The sequence below is a fragment of the Larus michahellis genome, chromosome 2 (genome assembly GCF_964199755.1).
Source record: "Larus michahellis chromosome 2, bLarMic1.1, whole genome shotgun sequence".
Classification (NCBI taxonomy): domain Eukaryota; kingdom Metazoa; phylum Chordata; class Aves; order Charadriiformes; family Laridae; genus Larus; species Larus michahellis.
Window position 1 is genome coordinate 34774284 of NC_133897.1, and position 14767 is coordinate 34789050.

At 40.6% G+C, this 14767-nt stretch overlaps 1 protein-coding gene across 1 annotated transcript in view; it reads right to left on the minus strand.

Moving 5' to 3' along the window:
• The window catches only part of MACC1 (MET transcriptional regulator MACC1), a 32674-nt gene extending 24488 nt beyond the window's left edge, over positions 1-8186 (minus strand). The window contains exon 1 of the mRNA XM_074573462.1: positions 8071-8186. Within this exon, the coding sequence (XP_074429563.1) occupies positions 8071-8073 (3 nt within the window). The 5' untranslated portion in view covers positions 8074-8186. The remainder of the gene's footprint in view (positions 1-8070) is intronic.
• Between the last annotated feature and the right edge of the window lie 6581 nt (positions 8187-14767).

Sequence of the window (14767 nt, forward strand, 5' to 3'; positions counted from 1 at the left end):
ACCGAAACGTGGGAGGAAGCATTCACAGCTTTTCCAAAAGGTCACTGACTTTGACGATCAAAGCATTTCCCTACCCATCTCACCTCCTTGGCAGCAAGTCTCGAGTTTTCCACCTTTAACTAGCTCCAACCTCTCAAGATAATAAGGCTTCAAAACGTGTGTCATGTTATGTGAAATACTGCAAAATCATATATGCAAAATTCTACTGTTTGTATTTTTTTCTAACCAAATTTGTTATTTTATGAATTTTCTATAGAGACCAACATACACACTACATTTACAGTGCAGTTGAAAGACTGTTTAGATCAAGCAGCTCACTCCTACCATTACACGTGTATCCTCACCATCACTGCCAAGGGTTCCTTGATTAACGCATGTAACTGTCATAACGTGTAGATATCATTTTAACATTTAACTTATAAACGTCAATTCAAACACACACCTTGATGTGAGAGGCAAGTTACTTTGCTTAAGATGTTTTTCTTTGGCTGTAGTGAGTCAGGAGACTACTGTTATACGCTTTGCTACAGACACCTGTAATCCTGGCTGTGTGATTTATTGGATGAAATTTTCAGTCTCCCTTTAATGGCAATTATTCTTCTATGTTTCAGGTCATTAATGATGACAAGCAGATATTTGCAGAACATAAGATTCTCCAACAAAGAGCTGTCTAGTACAAAAAGGGAAAGAAAAGCATGATGTACGAAAATCAAAACTCAAATTAAATATATTCTGCTTCCAAAACTTTACCTAAACTTTAGTTTGGCAAGTATCCTTGGAGGTGCATGGTGCAAATGTTGTGCAGCATGAAGACAGTTTAGGTCAGCTTCTGACAGATTATAACCCAGGGTTATGTTTGTATAGGTTGCTTTGTCTGTAATGAACAGAAATGTGTACAACTTTGTTCAAAACTTGAATCATCATGTAGTGTTTTTCTGTTGGCTATTGTATAGCTATGTCACACCCACCAGAAGTGAGAAGTATCAGTCAGCAGATCATCAGGAAGAAAATGTAAAGATATTTGTCTAATTTGGTGCAATTTCTAACCTTCAGAACTTCAGGAGATTCTTCTCAACTTCACACCAATCAGAAATGACTGTATGCCCAGATGTCTCAATAAACTTAGCTAAACAGTTTGTTCTGTTGTGAAAGTTAGTTTAGTTCATTTTTTTTTTTTACAGTGCAAATGCATCTCACATTGATGATTTTAGCAAGATTTTACAATTGTAAGTCAATGTCTGTCGTCATCGTCCAGTATGCTGAATCACTAGTGTCCATACAAGTAATTTCGTTTTAAAGTTCTTTAGAGATTAACATTAAAATAACCTAAGGCTTAACCCATAACCCATACATGAATGTTTTGCCTGGAGGGAAGGAGTGAGCTTTCGCTTTGCTATCTCCATATTAGGAGAGAGGTTATTTGCCACCTGAGAAACATGAAGGTTTTTCCAGTCTCCCAGATCTACGTGTCCCAAGAGGAAAGGGGATCAAGACACACCAATTTCGGCACCACAGGCATAGAAGATCAAAACCTGGCAGCACCAATAGCTGCCAGACTGTTTCAGAATCACTTAATTTGATTTATTCATAGATTTCAAAGCCAAAAGAAATAAAGCAATTATCTTTACTCTTCCTATGCCTATACTCTTCCTATGCCTATACTCTTCCTATCAAGGCACCAGACTTTTATCTAGCTGTTACTGTTTAAAAAAAAAATATCCAATTTTGAGCCCCAGAGCTGATGTTTACGTTCTGTTGGGATCCAAACCAGTGTTTTCTTTTTCATTTATATCAAGGTAGAACTAGCTGGAATAGCATTCCTTTGCTAAGCTTTGTACAAACACATAGCAAGCATAGCCTGGTGACAAGGAACCGATTGTTTAAGACAAGGAAGGGCAGGGATGGGGGAAAAACGAAGATAGGCAAATTTACAGATGCAAAGACTAAAATACAAAAAGACTGATAGCCACATTCCAGTGTCTTCCACCCCTACTGTAAGAATTGCCTAAACATGTGCTAACCACATAAAAATCCTGCTCCAAACTTGTCCCAGACCACTCAGGAAAACAGTGACAGAGCACAGGACGTGTGAGCGCCACAGGAAGAAAACTGCCACCAAGACCAGGGCTTTGAAAAAAACTGCATAGATATCACAAGAGCCCTTCTCTGTCCCAAAGTGTTCACGCCCTGAAAAGGTAATTAACTTGAGAGCAAGGCAGGTATTCGTAACACCTCCTGACAGCCTTTGGCATTGCTAAGTTTGGCCTCCCTTTCCAGCTATGAGCAGAAATCGCATATCAAAATCAGATACAAGTAATCTGTCACTACGTATAACAGAAAATTACTGACATATACACACACCCTCCACACTGTTTTCTCTCTCCCATTTTTTCATTTATCCAGTAAAACAACTGAGCAGTAACCAAACTTAGAAGTCTATCTTCTGTTATTTAAAAAAAAAAATTAAAAAAAAAAATCACAGTGATAATGAATGCAACTTCCATTAAGTTGAGAATTCAAGCAAATTGTCCTTCTGTTTCTGCTACCATACACTACATGACATGAGGAAAAGTCTAGGGAAAGTCTTACTTGTCTGGGGAGCATATCAGTAGTGCATACAGTGCCTTCTGCTAGTGTGTTTTGTGACTGGAGTACAACCATTACTGGTAAAAATGCACCACGGAATTCCAAGTTGCAAAGGGCTCTCTTACATATTTTCCAGATTAGTAGCATTTTTCTGCCTGGCCATATAAGCATCCACCTGACGGCGCAAGCCAAGCAAGTAACTGTGGGTGGGATCCAGCTGACAGAGCATAACTACCTGTGCTGTGGCAGACAGAAAAGTAACTCTGAGAGCCATTAAATGAACCTCTTGCTCTCCACTGATGAAGTAAAGACATTAAGTTATTTATGTTAGGATGATGCATGCATTAAGAACTTACAACTAGATTCATACACATACCTCAGAGTCACAATGCTTCCGAATGCTCCAAAAAGAGAAGTAGTTATGTCACTGGGGAAGCCACGCTAGCTTCCCACACTCTCCTCAAAACTATATGGAGTTTAGCTTGGAGGCTTTCAAGCTTGGTTCAATTACGGTAACCCATGTCCTATGTCCTACCCGTCTAGCTGTAGAACTAAACAACTTTGGTCCTTCTCAGTTTGTCCTATATATGGAAAGTGAGGGGACAGTTTTGAGTTTAGCTTTCCTCTTCTCACCCCTTAAGACAGATATTATGAGCACTTCAATCAGAAGCTGCTTCTGCTGAGGACTGTTAGATGTTTCCTTGGAAAACTAATGAGATTTTACAAATGCATTTGTGATGTTATTCATTTCATTTGATAGTTGTATACAACTTCTTGGAAGCAAGTTAACAGTCTCAGTCCAGAGCTGAAGAACTGGTGTCCACACTAAAGAACAGACTAAATTTCAAATAGGAAGAAGAAAGAAAGAAAAAAAAATTTAAAAAATCACTGAGAAGAAGAACAGAGTGACATTACTCATGTTCATAGTACTATAATTTCACACGGAGCAACAGGTGACAATTTGTGCTGCAGAAATTAGGGCAGTACTATGAATAAATAGAGAATTCTTGTCTCCCTGGTGCGTCACACCCTCCCACCTTTACAGAGATCCTGTTAAATTAAGGCTAGTGGATCAGAGGGAGTGAACTCATGAAAAGGTTATCATCACATCATAGGCTTTTCTTCAGGGCTCAGAGTTGGTATTGCATGAGATCATGTATGAATAAAAACAACCTACCTAAAAGTCTTGCCAGCTGCCTCTCCCCTCCCCCCAGTTCTTTCAGACAAAGTCATTTCCTTTTAATTACGCAGCTAAGTACATGTAGAAATACAGCTTATTCTCCATGTAAATACATATCCAAAATTCAGTCCCAACTAGACCATAGGTCAAAAATTAGGCTGTAGGATTTGCCACTGATGGGTCACAAACTTCGAGCCTGTTGGTGAAACTTCTGGTTTTTTTACAGACATAGGCTCAAGTGGGAACTCAAACAACTCCTTGTCAAGTTGTTGCATGAATGTTTTGTGATACCGCCTATTGCAGCCAGTGGGAAAGGAGCTGTTTGCTTTGGCATGACTGCAAGATGACTGGCACAACGGACAAGCAAGGCTGTTGGCAGTTGATATTAGTAAGTAAAGACGCAACCTGAATTAATAACATTATATCTAACTAGAGGTCAGTGCAGATTAAAGTGTGAGCCAATACATTTTAGAATCAATTTAAATACATGTTAACTCCCATGTAATACAGGGAAGTACTATATGCCTCCATGGAGAGAGACACGGAGATTAAAGAATTAATTCAGAGCAAGCTTGGGATAGAACTAGGGTCAAATCTCCCAAGTTTTTAAGGTATTAAACAAGAGACAAGATCATCTGGCATTCTGCTTGAGGCTAAGTCTGCTCTTGGGGATGCCATCTGACTAGGTGGCTGGCTGTCTGGCTGCTCCAGAAAGCAGCAGTCCTACATCTCCTTTGCATCAATACTGGTGCTTATCTGGTCTCACTGGGAGCTGGCCCAGGCACAATGAGTCAGTGTTCACCTGCGCTGGGCTGTGGGAAGTAATGGCAAGGTACGAGAAATGGGACTGCCCCGTTCAGCAGCAGGTAGCCATTACAGCAGCTTAAATGCAGTGCAAGAACTTATCCAATGTAAAATGGCAGCTCCCTGTCTCACAGGTGTGTTGTAAAGAGGAACATAAAGATGAAGTACTGCAAGTCTGCAGTGAAGGCAGACTTCTGCTAATAATTCAAAAAGACTCTTTCCCCATTGAGAAAGCTGAAGAAAATGGCAAAGAGATTCAACTATTTACATTTTGGATTCAAATAATCGTCATCCAGAGTCTTTTGTAAATACATACACCAAGCAGAAGACCTAGAAGAATCTCTTCTGGGCTGCCAGAATACTCATTGGTTTTCCAGAGCATTTCAGCCTGCAGAGTCACCCAGACAGCAAGGGAGAGGCAGCATTTTGGGGAGTGTAACACAGCTGTCAACAAAATAATCAGCCAGCTTCTTCCTGAGCAGGCTGGCTTACGACGTGAAGCTCAGCGACACAAGGAAAGGACTCCTACTGTTACAGAAATTTAGCAGTATATGCCTCCTATAAAATTCCTTGGAAAGGACGTCTGGATACGTCCAAACTGAAAAGCTTTTCCTCTCCACCAGGAAGACACCAAAATAGAGCCCAAAACATCACTTGCTGCAAGCTATAAAACTTTGTTTCAGTTTTCTGAAGTTTTCAGCAGTTCAAAGCCCTGATTCAACTTCATCACTGGTCCTTGGTAGGGAAGTGCTGCAGTGCCTCTGCTTATTGCCCTATACAATAGGCACTTTGAGTAAATTCTGGAAGGTGGGACAGGAGGGTCAGCAGAAAGTGTTATGACACTGTTTGCTCATAAACTGAAATTACTGAGATTACTAACACTAAAGCAGACTACAAAGAACTGCTCGAAAGCTTAATGAATTGAACAGTGTAAGATTAAGTTTGCTGTAGATAAGAACATGAAGAGTCGCTTTCAGAGGAGCAATTTAAAATTACTCATACACATTGATTTCTAAACTAGTTGTAATTTCTTAGAAAAAGTTTAAGCATGATCCTCAGCACTTTAACAACGTTTGCTCAATGTGCAGAAATGCAAATAAGATACAGGTCTGTACCGAGAAGCAGATGAAAATAAGGTAAAATATTACAAAACCAATACATAGATACGTTTTCCATGAGTATATTACCTCACCTTTACTCCAGAATTCACTTTCCGAAAAAAACCCTGTCTGCTCCTGAAAATACAGAGTTGAAGGAAATGAACTGAAAAGAACTCAAGAAAGAGGGTAAGAGTTGAGAGGAGAAGGCTTCCACAGAAGTAGTTGTTAAACAGATAGAAGATCAAATTAGACTAAACTCTTTGTGGTAGCAGCAAAGTATGGGAACGTCAGGAAAGGGATGCTGGTGAAATAGCTCCTTTTCTCCTCTCCAGTCATGTTTCATTTCCCATTGTGGGATCTGTGAGGTAACTTAGGATCCTATGCAGTATTTCATAAGAGAAGGGATGGAAGAAACTATAATTCCAGACAGAGCTATGCCTATTCTTTCACAATTTTTTTTTTTGCAAGTACACTCCATAGTCTGGGGTGCATAAATTTACCTCCAGCTGCCACTGCTGTAGAGCTCAGCTCTTCAGACAGGACATCTTTTAGAGACCATCAGATTAGGTTGACTGACTGGCTGTTCTGTCCAAAAAGCCAGTCTTTTGTCTTTTATAGCAACATGATTTATTTTTCTGCATTGTATGCGGTTTTGGTTTTTCTTCTACCTATTTCGTATTCATATTTCAAGGGTGGACTTCCCTGCAGGGAGTTACTAAGTTTACAGTAGCATAAACTTGTAGTTTCTCAAGGAGCTCGAGTTCATCTGTTGTGGAAAACAGAGAGGAAAGGCATCCAACTCCAGTGGTAGAGAATTTGAAAGCTTTTTCTTCCCTGGGATACCCTTCATAGAAATCTCTCAGAGACAGTCCACGAAACACAAATATTCCTGGGCCACGGGCCGAAGATAACTGTGATAAAGAGTTAAAAGGAAGTTGAATAACAAAGAAAATTGCAATTGAACCCAATTAGCCATTCTCGTAGTAAGGGGAGAAAGGGGGAGAAGAGAGACAGCACAACATTTTAAACCCAACATTTAAATGCTCAATAAGCCTTCTATTGCAACATATAATTAGCCTGTTGAGCACGTTCCCACAGGATATTGTTGTACTATATAGTTTAGTGAATACGACTGTAGGTATTCCTCATTTTTAATGTACCCAAGGTAAACACTATTTTATGGCTTCTAGCATGACAATAACCAGCTTGTGCTTGTGTTGTAAATGCCATTGTATATCTCCCACCCAACACAGACACTGTGCAACTGGTTTCAGTGTGCGAGTTCTGCATTGGAGCATTTCACGTTAACCGCTGTCAAATACATGGTTTTGGGCTAGGGAAAGTGTTGCCAGTGTGGCAACTTGCACCTCCCCAAGATCTATTGGGTACGAATGATCCCCTCCCTCCTTCCCTCCCTCTTTCACTTACTCGGGAGGCTGGCTACTGCCATTTCATAGTAAAGCCAGTCAAAAATTATTCCCAAGCTCTTCAGATTTTAAACCTGTCTCCTTAAAAACAGAAATCTATATCAACGAAGAGGTGTTATTAGCTGAGTGGTAATAACAGGTGGGAAGAGAACAAGAACTGTTTCTTTCTTGTCTTTCATTTAAATGTTTCTATTTTTAAAGAGACTGACCAGCTCTGCTTGTCATTTTTTAGCCATAAAGGGAGTTGGTTCAAGGTCTGTCAACATGATAGGTCTTGCCTCCGTTTAGCCTGGAGGTATTGCCTTTCAAGTATTCTTTTAATAGAGAATGAATATTTTAAAGTTCAGAAGTATACGTGCTCTTTAAACTCCTTTTTTTCTTCTTTCTAATAGCTGCCTTGTTAGCAGGGAGGATCATTACGCAGTGTTCAGCACCCTGTTGCATGCTCCTGATCCCCACCGCACAAAGCCAGGGGACAGCCCGACTGCTGCATGCAGGAAGAGGAGTATTTCAATTCATATAGTGCTTCAATAAACCCAAACCTACCAACCAACCAAACAAACAACAACAACAAAAAAAAAACCCAGACCCCACACATACACACACACCCCCCCCTACAGCACCTTATTTCACAACAGGAAAAAGACAGAGAAGGCCAGCTTAATATTGGTTGATTTAAAATTGTAAGAGGTTCACCATTATTCGCACTCTCAGGAAAGGCAATCACCAGCACTTAGCAAGTGCTGTGCCTTTCTCCACACATCCCAAACCACCCTAGGGTACAACATCGTGCAATTCAAAATGTACATGGGTCCTGCACCTTCTCCAGAGGTGCCTGGCACTAGCTATGGTCTAAAAGAGGGTATTAGACTGCAGCATTGATACCAGGTAAAAAACTACAACATTTCAGCCCTTCCAAAGTATTTTAAACAAAAACAGGAAAAGATACTTTAAAGAAAAAAAGCAAACTCACCATTCTGGGAACTAAGAGTTTTCTCCTAGATCCGAATTATATTGTTGCTCAAGACATCAGCAGTGTTGAAGGAGCACTTATTCTCTCTCCAGCTGTGAAAAGCTCCGGCGTGTTCGGGGTTCGGGTAGGTGCTGGGAGCACACCTGGCGAGCCTCCCTCTTAGGGGCGCTGAGCAATGCCTGCTGGAATGTGCAGTCTAGCAGGTACCTCACACCACTTGTTCAAACAGACAGGAGGGAGCAGTGGAACTACGTTACCCATAATTGCCTTCAGCTGGTGTATGATTACACCTGAAACCAGGAGAGGTGGTGTGGGAGTTTCACCTTAGGGAGGAGAGATAGGCACGCGTGAAAGGAGAAGGAAGCGTGTGCTCCTTGTCTGCTGCTGGAAGAGAGATTGGGTTTTCTACTTTCACATGCCATGTTGCAAATACATTGAACTTGCTGGGAGGGGGACAAGGGATGACCTTCTGATAAAGGTCAAGGTTAGAAATCATTAGATTTACAGGCAATGAACACAGAGACCAAAATCGTGTGAACCTGTATGACCGGTTTGGGCATCTCTGTGCATGTGAGAGAATCAGACAACTGGGTATGAGGAAGCAAGTGAAAGAGGGGTGGCAATGGCCTGAGAAGACATCTACAGAGGAGGGAAAGCAGAGACATTCTGGAGGGATGGGGGGAAAGAGTTCCTTTCTGGCTTCATGAGCTTGAGGTAATAGTAAGGTTTCCCAGACATCATATTGCAGGTGCTTTCCTCAGTGATTTCAACATTTTGTAGGATAAAGTTGATAAAGAGGGACAAAGATTATAGCCACAGAGAGATAAGATAAGTGGTCTTTACACCAGGAATGTCACAGGGAGTTGGAGAAGAGGTGTTTTGCCTGTCCTGTTGTTATTCGCTACCTGTGTTTTTGTGGCACTTACTTAGGACTTACAGCTGAAACTCCCCTTTGATGAAAAGAGGCTTCACAGGCTTTTTAAACCTCTCTCTAAAAAGCTGAAGTATAAATCAAACAGGATAAAAAAACAAAGAAAGGCAGAATCCGGCTTGTTTTGGGGGAAGATACTGTCAATATTGTTGGGCAATTTCCACCAAATAAGCTACTCACCAAAATGAGTGGTTTTGTTTGACCAGGGCTGGCAGCAAAGTGGGGTAAAACTCAGCAAACGGTTTCATCTGGAAAAAAATGAAGTTGAAATGGTGCCAACACCATTTCAACATTTCAATGGTCAATCAATTGCAGCACAATTCAGTTCCTTTAGAGAACTCAACACTTTCCCTCTCTGCCCCCATAATCCAGAAAACAGCCTTTCCCACCTGACCATATGGGATTTTGGGCTGGGAATCTCTTCTACTTTGTATAATAGAGTAAGGCATTGATGATGACAAAGATGAAAAAAGAGATGCCCCACCTCCAAATGCTTTAACCAAGTATGTATATTGTTGAGAGAGCTCTGTCCTGCTGTTGGAAGCAGAAGTTTAGAGTAACACAGCAGGGTTATTCACTTTATACCAAAACTACCTATTACAGAAAAATTAAGTAATTTTTACTCCCAACGCCTCTCTAAGGGTGTAGTTTAGAAATTCAAGATCTGGAAATAGAATATGTAGGGCAGATAAAGCCCTGTCAGACACCAGGAGGAGAAGGGAAACGTTTCCAGAGACAGTGGCTTACTCAGAGCTATTAAGAAAACAAGTATTTAATTTTCGTTATATATTTCATTTTCTGGGTTTTTTTGAGGTAAGTACCGTCTGTCATGTGTTTCTAATACTAATGACAATGACACCCTAAACCAGTTGCAACTCACTGTTACACTAACGTAATTTAATAATAAATAAAGATCTTGGTATCTTAAACTCTAAATTTCAAGCCCTTTCCTGTCATCTCAACCTACTCCTTAAAATTTCCATTTAGATAAGACACTTATCCCCAGACTTCATTTCTCTGAATGGACCATTAGCTCATAACACAGATGTTGGTTCCCAGTAGAAGCATTTTCAGAGCCAGATGTTTTTGACAATCCATTATTTTGATTCAAAGAATAATTTTAAAAATATTAGTAGCATTTTACCTTAAACAGAAAGACTCTGGAGCACCTCTCCTATGAGGACAGGCTGAGCGAGTCGGGGTTGTTCAGCCTGCAGAAGAGAAGGCTCCGAGGAGACCTTATAGTAGCAGCCTTTCAGTACTTAAAGGGGGCCTACAGGAAAGATGGGGACAAACGTTTTAGCAGGGCCTGTAATGATAGGACAAGGGGTAATGGCTTTAAACTAAAAGAGGGAAGACTTAGACGAGATAGAAGGAAGACATTTTTTACAATGAGGGTGGCGAAACACTGGCACAGGTTGCCCAGAGAGGTGGGAGATGTACCATCCCTGGAAACATTCAAGGTCAGGTTGGACGGGGCTCTGAGCAACCTGATCTAGTTGAAGATGTCTCTGCTCGTTGCAGGGGAGGTTGGACTAGATGACCATTAAAGGTCCCTTCTAGTACAAAATATTTAATGATTATATATCAGGCTGATGATTTTTAACATCCCTTTTTATAGGGATGAATCAAAACTCAATCAATCTAATATGCTTCTTAACTGTTTCTCTACAGAGAAAATCACTACAAGAGGGTATTTGTACCCTTAGCTTTGTGGAACCCTGCAGGTGGGACCCTGCTGACCCACATAAAGCATAAAGATTTCAGTTCACCTCTGGGCTTCAGAAAAGGGCTTGAGTATTAACAAAGTATATCTGGATTTTCTGTTCAAGGGTGACCAATTATTCATTCCCACATTTTTATTTAACTCTGCAACTTCTGTCTTGTTGCATAATGGAATTTACCTTGAAGGTGTCTCAAGTAGGTGCTTCAAAGACAGCACTGCATACCCTGCTACCTCTCCAAAAAGAGATCTATCTGACCAGTCAGCTTCTCTTTCCAGACTCCGCTGAAACCCAGACTCTGCAGCAACATTTCTTTGAATATCATTTGATGAGATGCTGTGGTTTTCTGCAGTTGGACTCATTTTCAAGGCAAAGTCTTCCGGAAAGCAGATTTAGACTGTTAGGTCTCAGGAATGCTAAGTATTATGTGGACAGATAATAAGCAATTTCATGTGTTTAATTAACTGCACTGTTTGTGTACAGGGGAAATCCACATGCTGTACACGCAGACAAAAGCAATAGCAGATGCTCACAGGCCTATTTGGCAATATATTTTTCACATTTTTTGTTTGCTAAGCTCAATCTATTTCTCGTATATGTTTCCGTCACTGAAATCAATGGAATTTGGGAAGGAATATTTTGGGACAGAAGCGGGACCGATGAGGTTAATTTTGAGTTGGGAAGTTTGGAAGCTGAGAACACACCTCTGTAGGAAGCCCTGGATGAAAGCTGGACATGATGGGTCAGTCCGTGTGAGCGCAGCGACTGGTGTAGCAAGAGCAGGCGAGGTGGGCTGCAGCAAACAGGGCACAAGAAACGCCACGGGATACTTACCTCACTTTGGGAGTGGGTGAATGCCGCCAAGCCACATCCTTTGGCTTTTGCAACCTTACTGGTAGTGGTGGCAGGATCCTGGAAAGCTTGGGAGCGTAAACAGTCACGGTCTGGCTTGACATAACATAACATATATGGGAAGTGGCGGCCAAGTCCTCACTTTTCATTTGATTACAGTATGTGCTTTCCACTTCACTGATTTTTTCCTTCTTGTTTGTTTATTTAAATAACTACATATTTTGATGGCTAAACCTAGCAATGACTGCAGAGTCAAAGGGCTCAATTCAGTTCTATCTGTAAACATATTTTATTTGCCTGCAACAGATCGAGTAGCTGGGGCAGAAAGTAGCATATCTTTTTGGACCTGATCTCAGTTTTGCTGCAGTTCTCGTGAGAGGAACATGAAACACCAAGGCTTCCGTGTACATTACATATTGTTCTCATCCCGTTTGTTGCGGTCATTACTAAAGCTCATGAGAAAACAAATATGAACCCATTGACCATCAAACCATTAGAAGAGAGGCACCACAAACCCTAGGCTACGTGACGGTTACCTGTACAACGATTTCCAATGAAAATTAGCTGTGGCCACTACACCGTGATTTATGCAGGCATGTGTGGGATGAAACAAAGGTACAATGTCAGGTCATTCTGGATATAAAGAAGCCACTCAGACATGGTCAATTTTTATTTTTTTTTTCCTCTCACCCCTCCCCACCAGTGGAAGAAAAATTTCCATGGCAGAAAATATTCTGGCCAAAGATGTTTACAGATGAGGTAGCAGCTTGAGTATATCTCCCAATGAAATAACATTTAATAGCGGAGAGGTGTGGCAGTGAAAATTGGGTTTCTGCCAGGTCTATGCTAGAAAATGTTTAATAGTATAGTTATGCTGGCAAAAGTGGTTTTGGATCCTTTTACTGATTCCAGAACCCTGAGTATAATCTATACCAGCAAAAGCACTACTTCTGCCAGTTCTGTGTCCACATCAGGACTGTTGCCAGTGTCAAACACCGCCAAAAATCACATTCCTAAGGGACATTACTTATACTAACAAAAGTTTCTAATACAAAGCAGGCTTTACAAACACTAATGAATACTCCACCCAGGCAGGCAAAACCACCTTTCCTGATAAATAGTGAACAAGAGCAATCGGAAAGTTTTACCTGGTTTCTGAAGGGCAGGATATAGTTCTGGGCAATGTTAAACATCAGAAAAACAGCTCTCAAAGCATGTTGTATCCTCAGTGGGCTGCCTTTTAGACTTTAGTCAAGGTGAAGACTTGGTTTAAAAAAAAATCTGTGGCATCTCATTTTAATGAACACATAGAACTTGTGGCAGCAGTACCACAGTATGGGAAACTACAGCCAAAGCCTGCAGCAAAAATATGTACTGAAACTGCTGAAGGCAATAGACCAAACTGAAATAACACTGTGGAGCATGGATAGTCAGTAAAGAAAATGTTATATTGAGCAGCAGAGGCTATATCTGTATTTACTATATCTGCTTGTGCTCTGAAAGAATATAAATAAATGGAATCAGTTCTCTATGGTGAGCTGGACTAAGAACTGAATTTTTTTAATTTTTTTTTTTAAGGGAAAAAATAACACACAGAAAGTCCTACTGAAAGCATAGTTGTTCTGGTTTGCACATATCAACAACTACAGGAAAATCGTTGGTTTCCTCTAGTATTTATCTAGTGAAGGAATAAGTATACCCTGCCCTTATGATGATTGAACATTAAATTTTTTTTAAAGAGATTTTTCTTTTCTAATGAAGAGAAAAATTTAAGGAGGATCATTCAAATGAAATATTAATATAAATAAGTAGCTGGCAAATTGGACTGAAGAATATCAGGGCAAGAACTTTCCTGAGTGATCAGCATATGATTGACAAAAGGGACTTGGAGGAAGAGCTCTGAAAACAGGAGAAAAAAATCTCTTTCTTGAAATAGCAAGCGGGTTGGAATTTATGCCCAAGGGAAGGACCCACAAGATGTTTTTTGAACCATGAAAACATTTGCATTTCCTCTCTGTAACTAAAGCTGCTTAGCTTGGTTAGTTGCTAGATTACTTGATGCAAAGTGTGTTCATTAAACAAACAATTTCTTTCTGCGTTTACACCATTTTCACTCTGTTGCTAGTAAACCTCTCTCTCCCACAGCGGAATCTGCTGCGCTCTGCAGGGAAGGTTCACTTTACTCCATTCCCACAGAGAAAAGGCATCAGGTGACCTTGGAAGAAGGAAAACGGATTTGACTTTAGCATGCAAGCCTGCCACCTCGGTCAATAAGAGACAGCCAAAGACCCCCTGGCCCAAGCTTTTGCCGAGCCCCGTCCTGGAGAAGTGCTCGCAGTGATGCCTCCAGATCCGAGGCAGAAACAGCAGCAGATGACAGGGCCACAGAGCACTTACTTACTCCTGTAGCATCAGACTGGGCACAACAATAACATCTTTCAGATTAGGAAAACCCTATTTTTGCCCTAGTTCTTCATTAAATCCTGCAGACTCATTAAGACGGATAGCTTCACTTACGTTGCATGGCACCAAGGAAAATGTTCCATGTGACAGTAAAAAAAAAAATCTGCAGGTGGGAGTGACAAGGCCAAAAAATGGGATCCAGGCCAAAAAGTTCATGTCTTAAAGAGTAATGAGCAGCAGGGCAAGAAAAATACTGTTCCATCTCAGATTTTCTTATATTGTGTTTTTAGAAATTATTAGCACACTGTACTCTGCCACACTTGGGTAGAAAATGACTGATTACTAGAGAAGATGCGAATATGATTTTTTTATTGTTGTTTTTAGCTGGGTTTCCTGATGAAACAAAGTGTATACGATCATGCTGTGTTTGTCTATGAGTCCGACTGATCCTACTCACCGCTACTTTGTGAACCTTTGTGAGCCAGTTTAGCTCAGTGCAGAGACAGAAATCTCCAATTTGGTAGAATGCTGCAGTTTTCATGGCAAGGCTCATCCAAGTAAAAGAGAAAGCTGAAAATCTCTGTGGAGGAAAAGTTGCTATATTATTAGACCTCAGAGAATCACACACAAAACGACAAATGAAAGAGGGACTGCTATGAAAGCACAAAATCCAGAGGTTTCCTTTTTTTTTAACAGTTCAAAATCCAGTTCTAAGCACAAATTCATGAGAAATTCAGCTCCAGAAGCTCCTCTTGATCATAAGAATACATTTTTCTTCTTTTTTTTT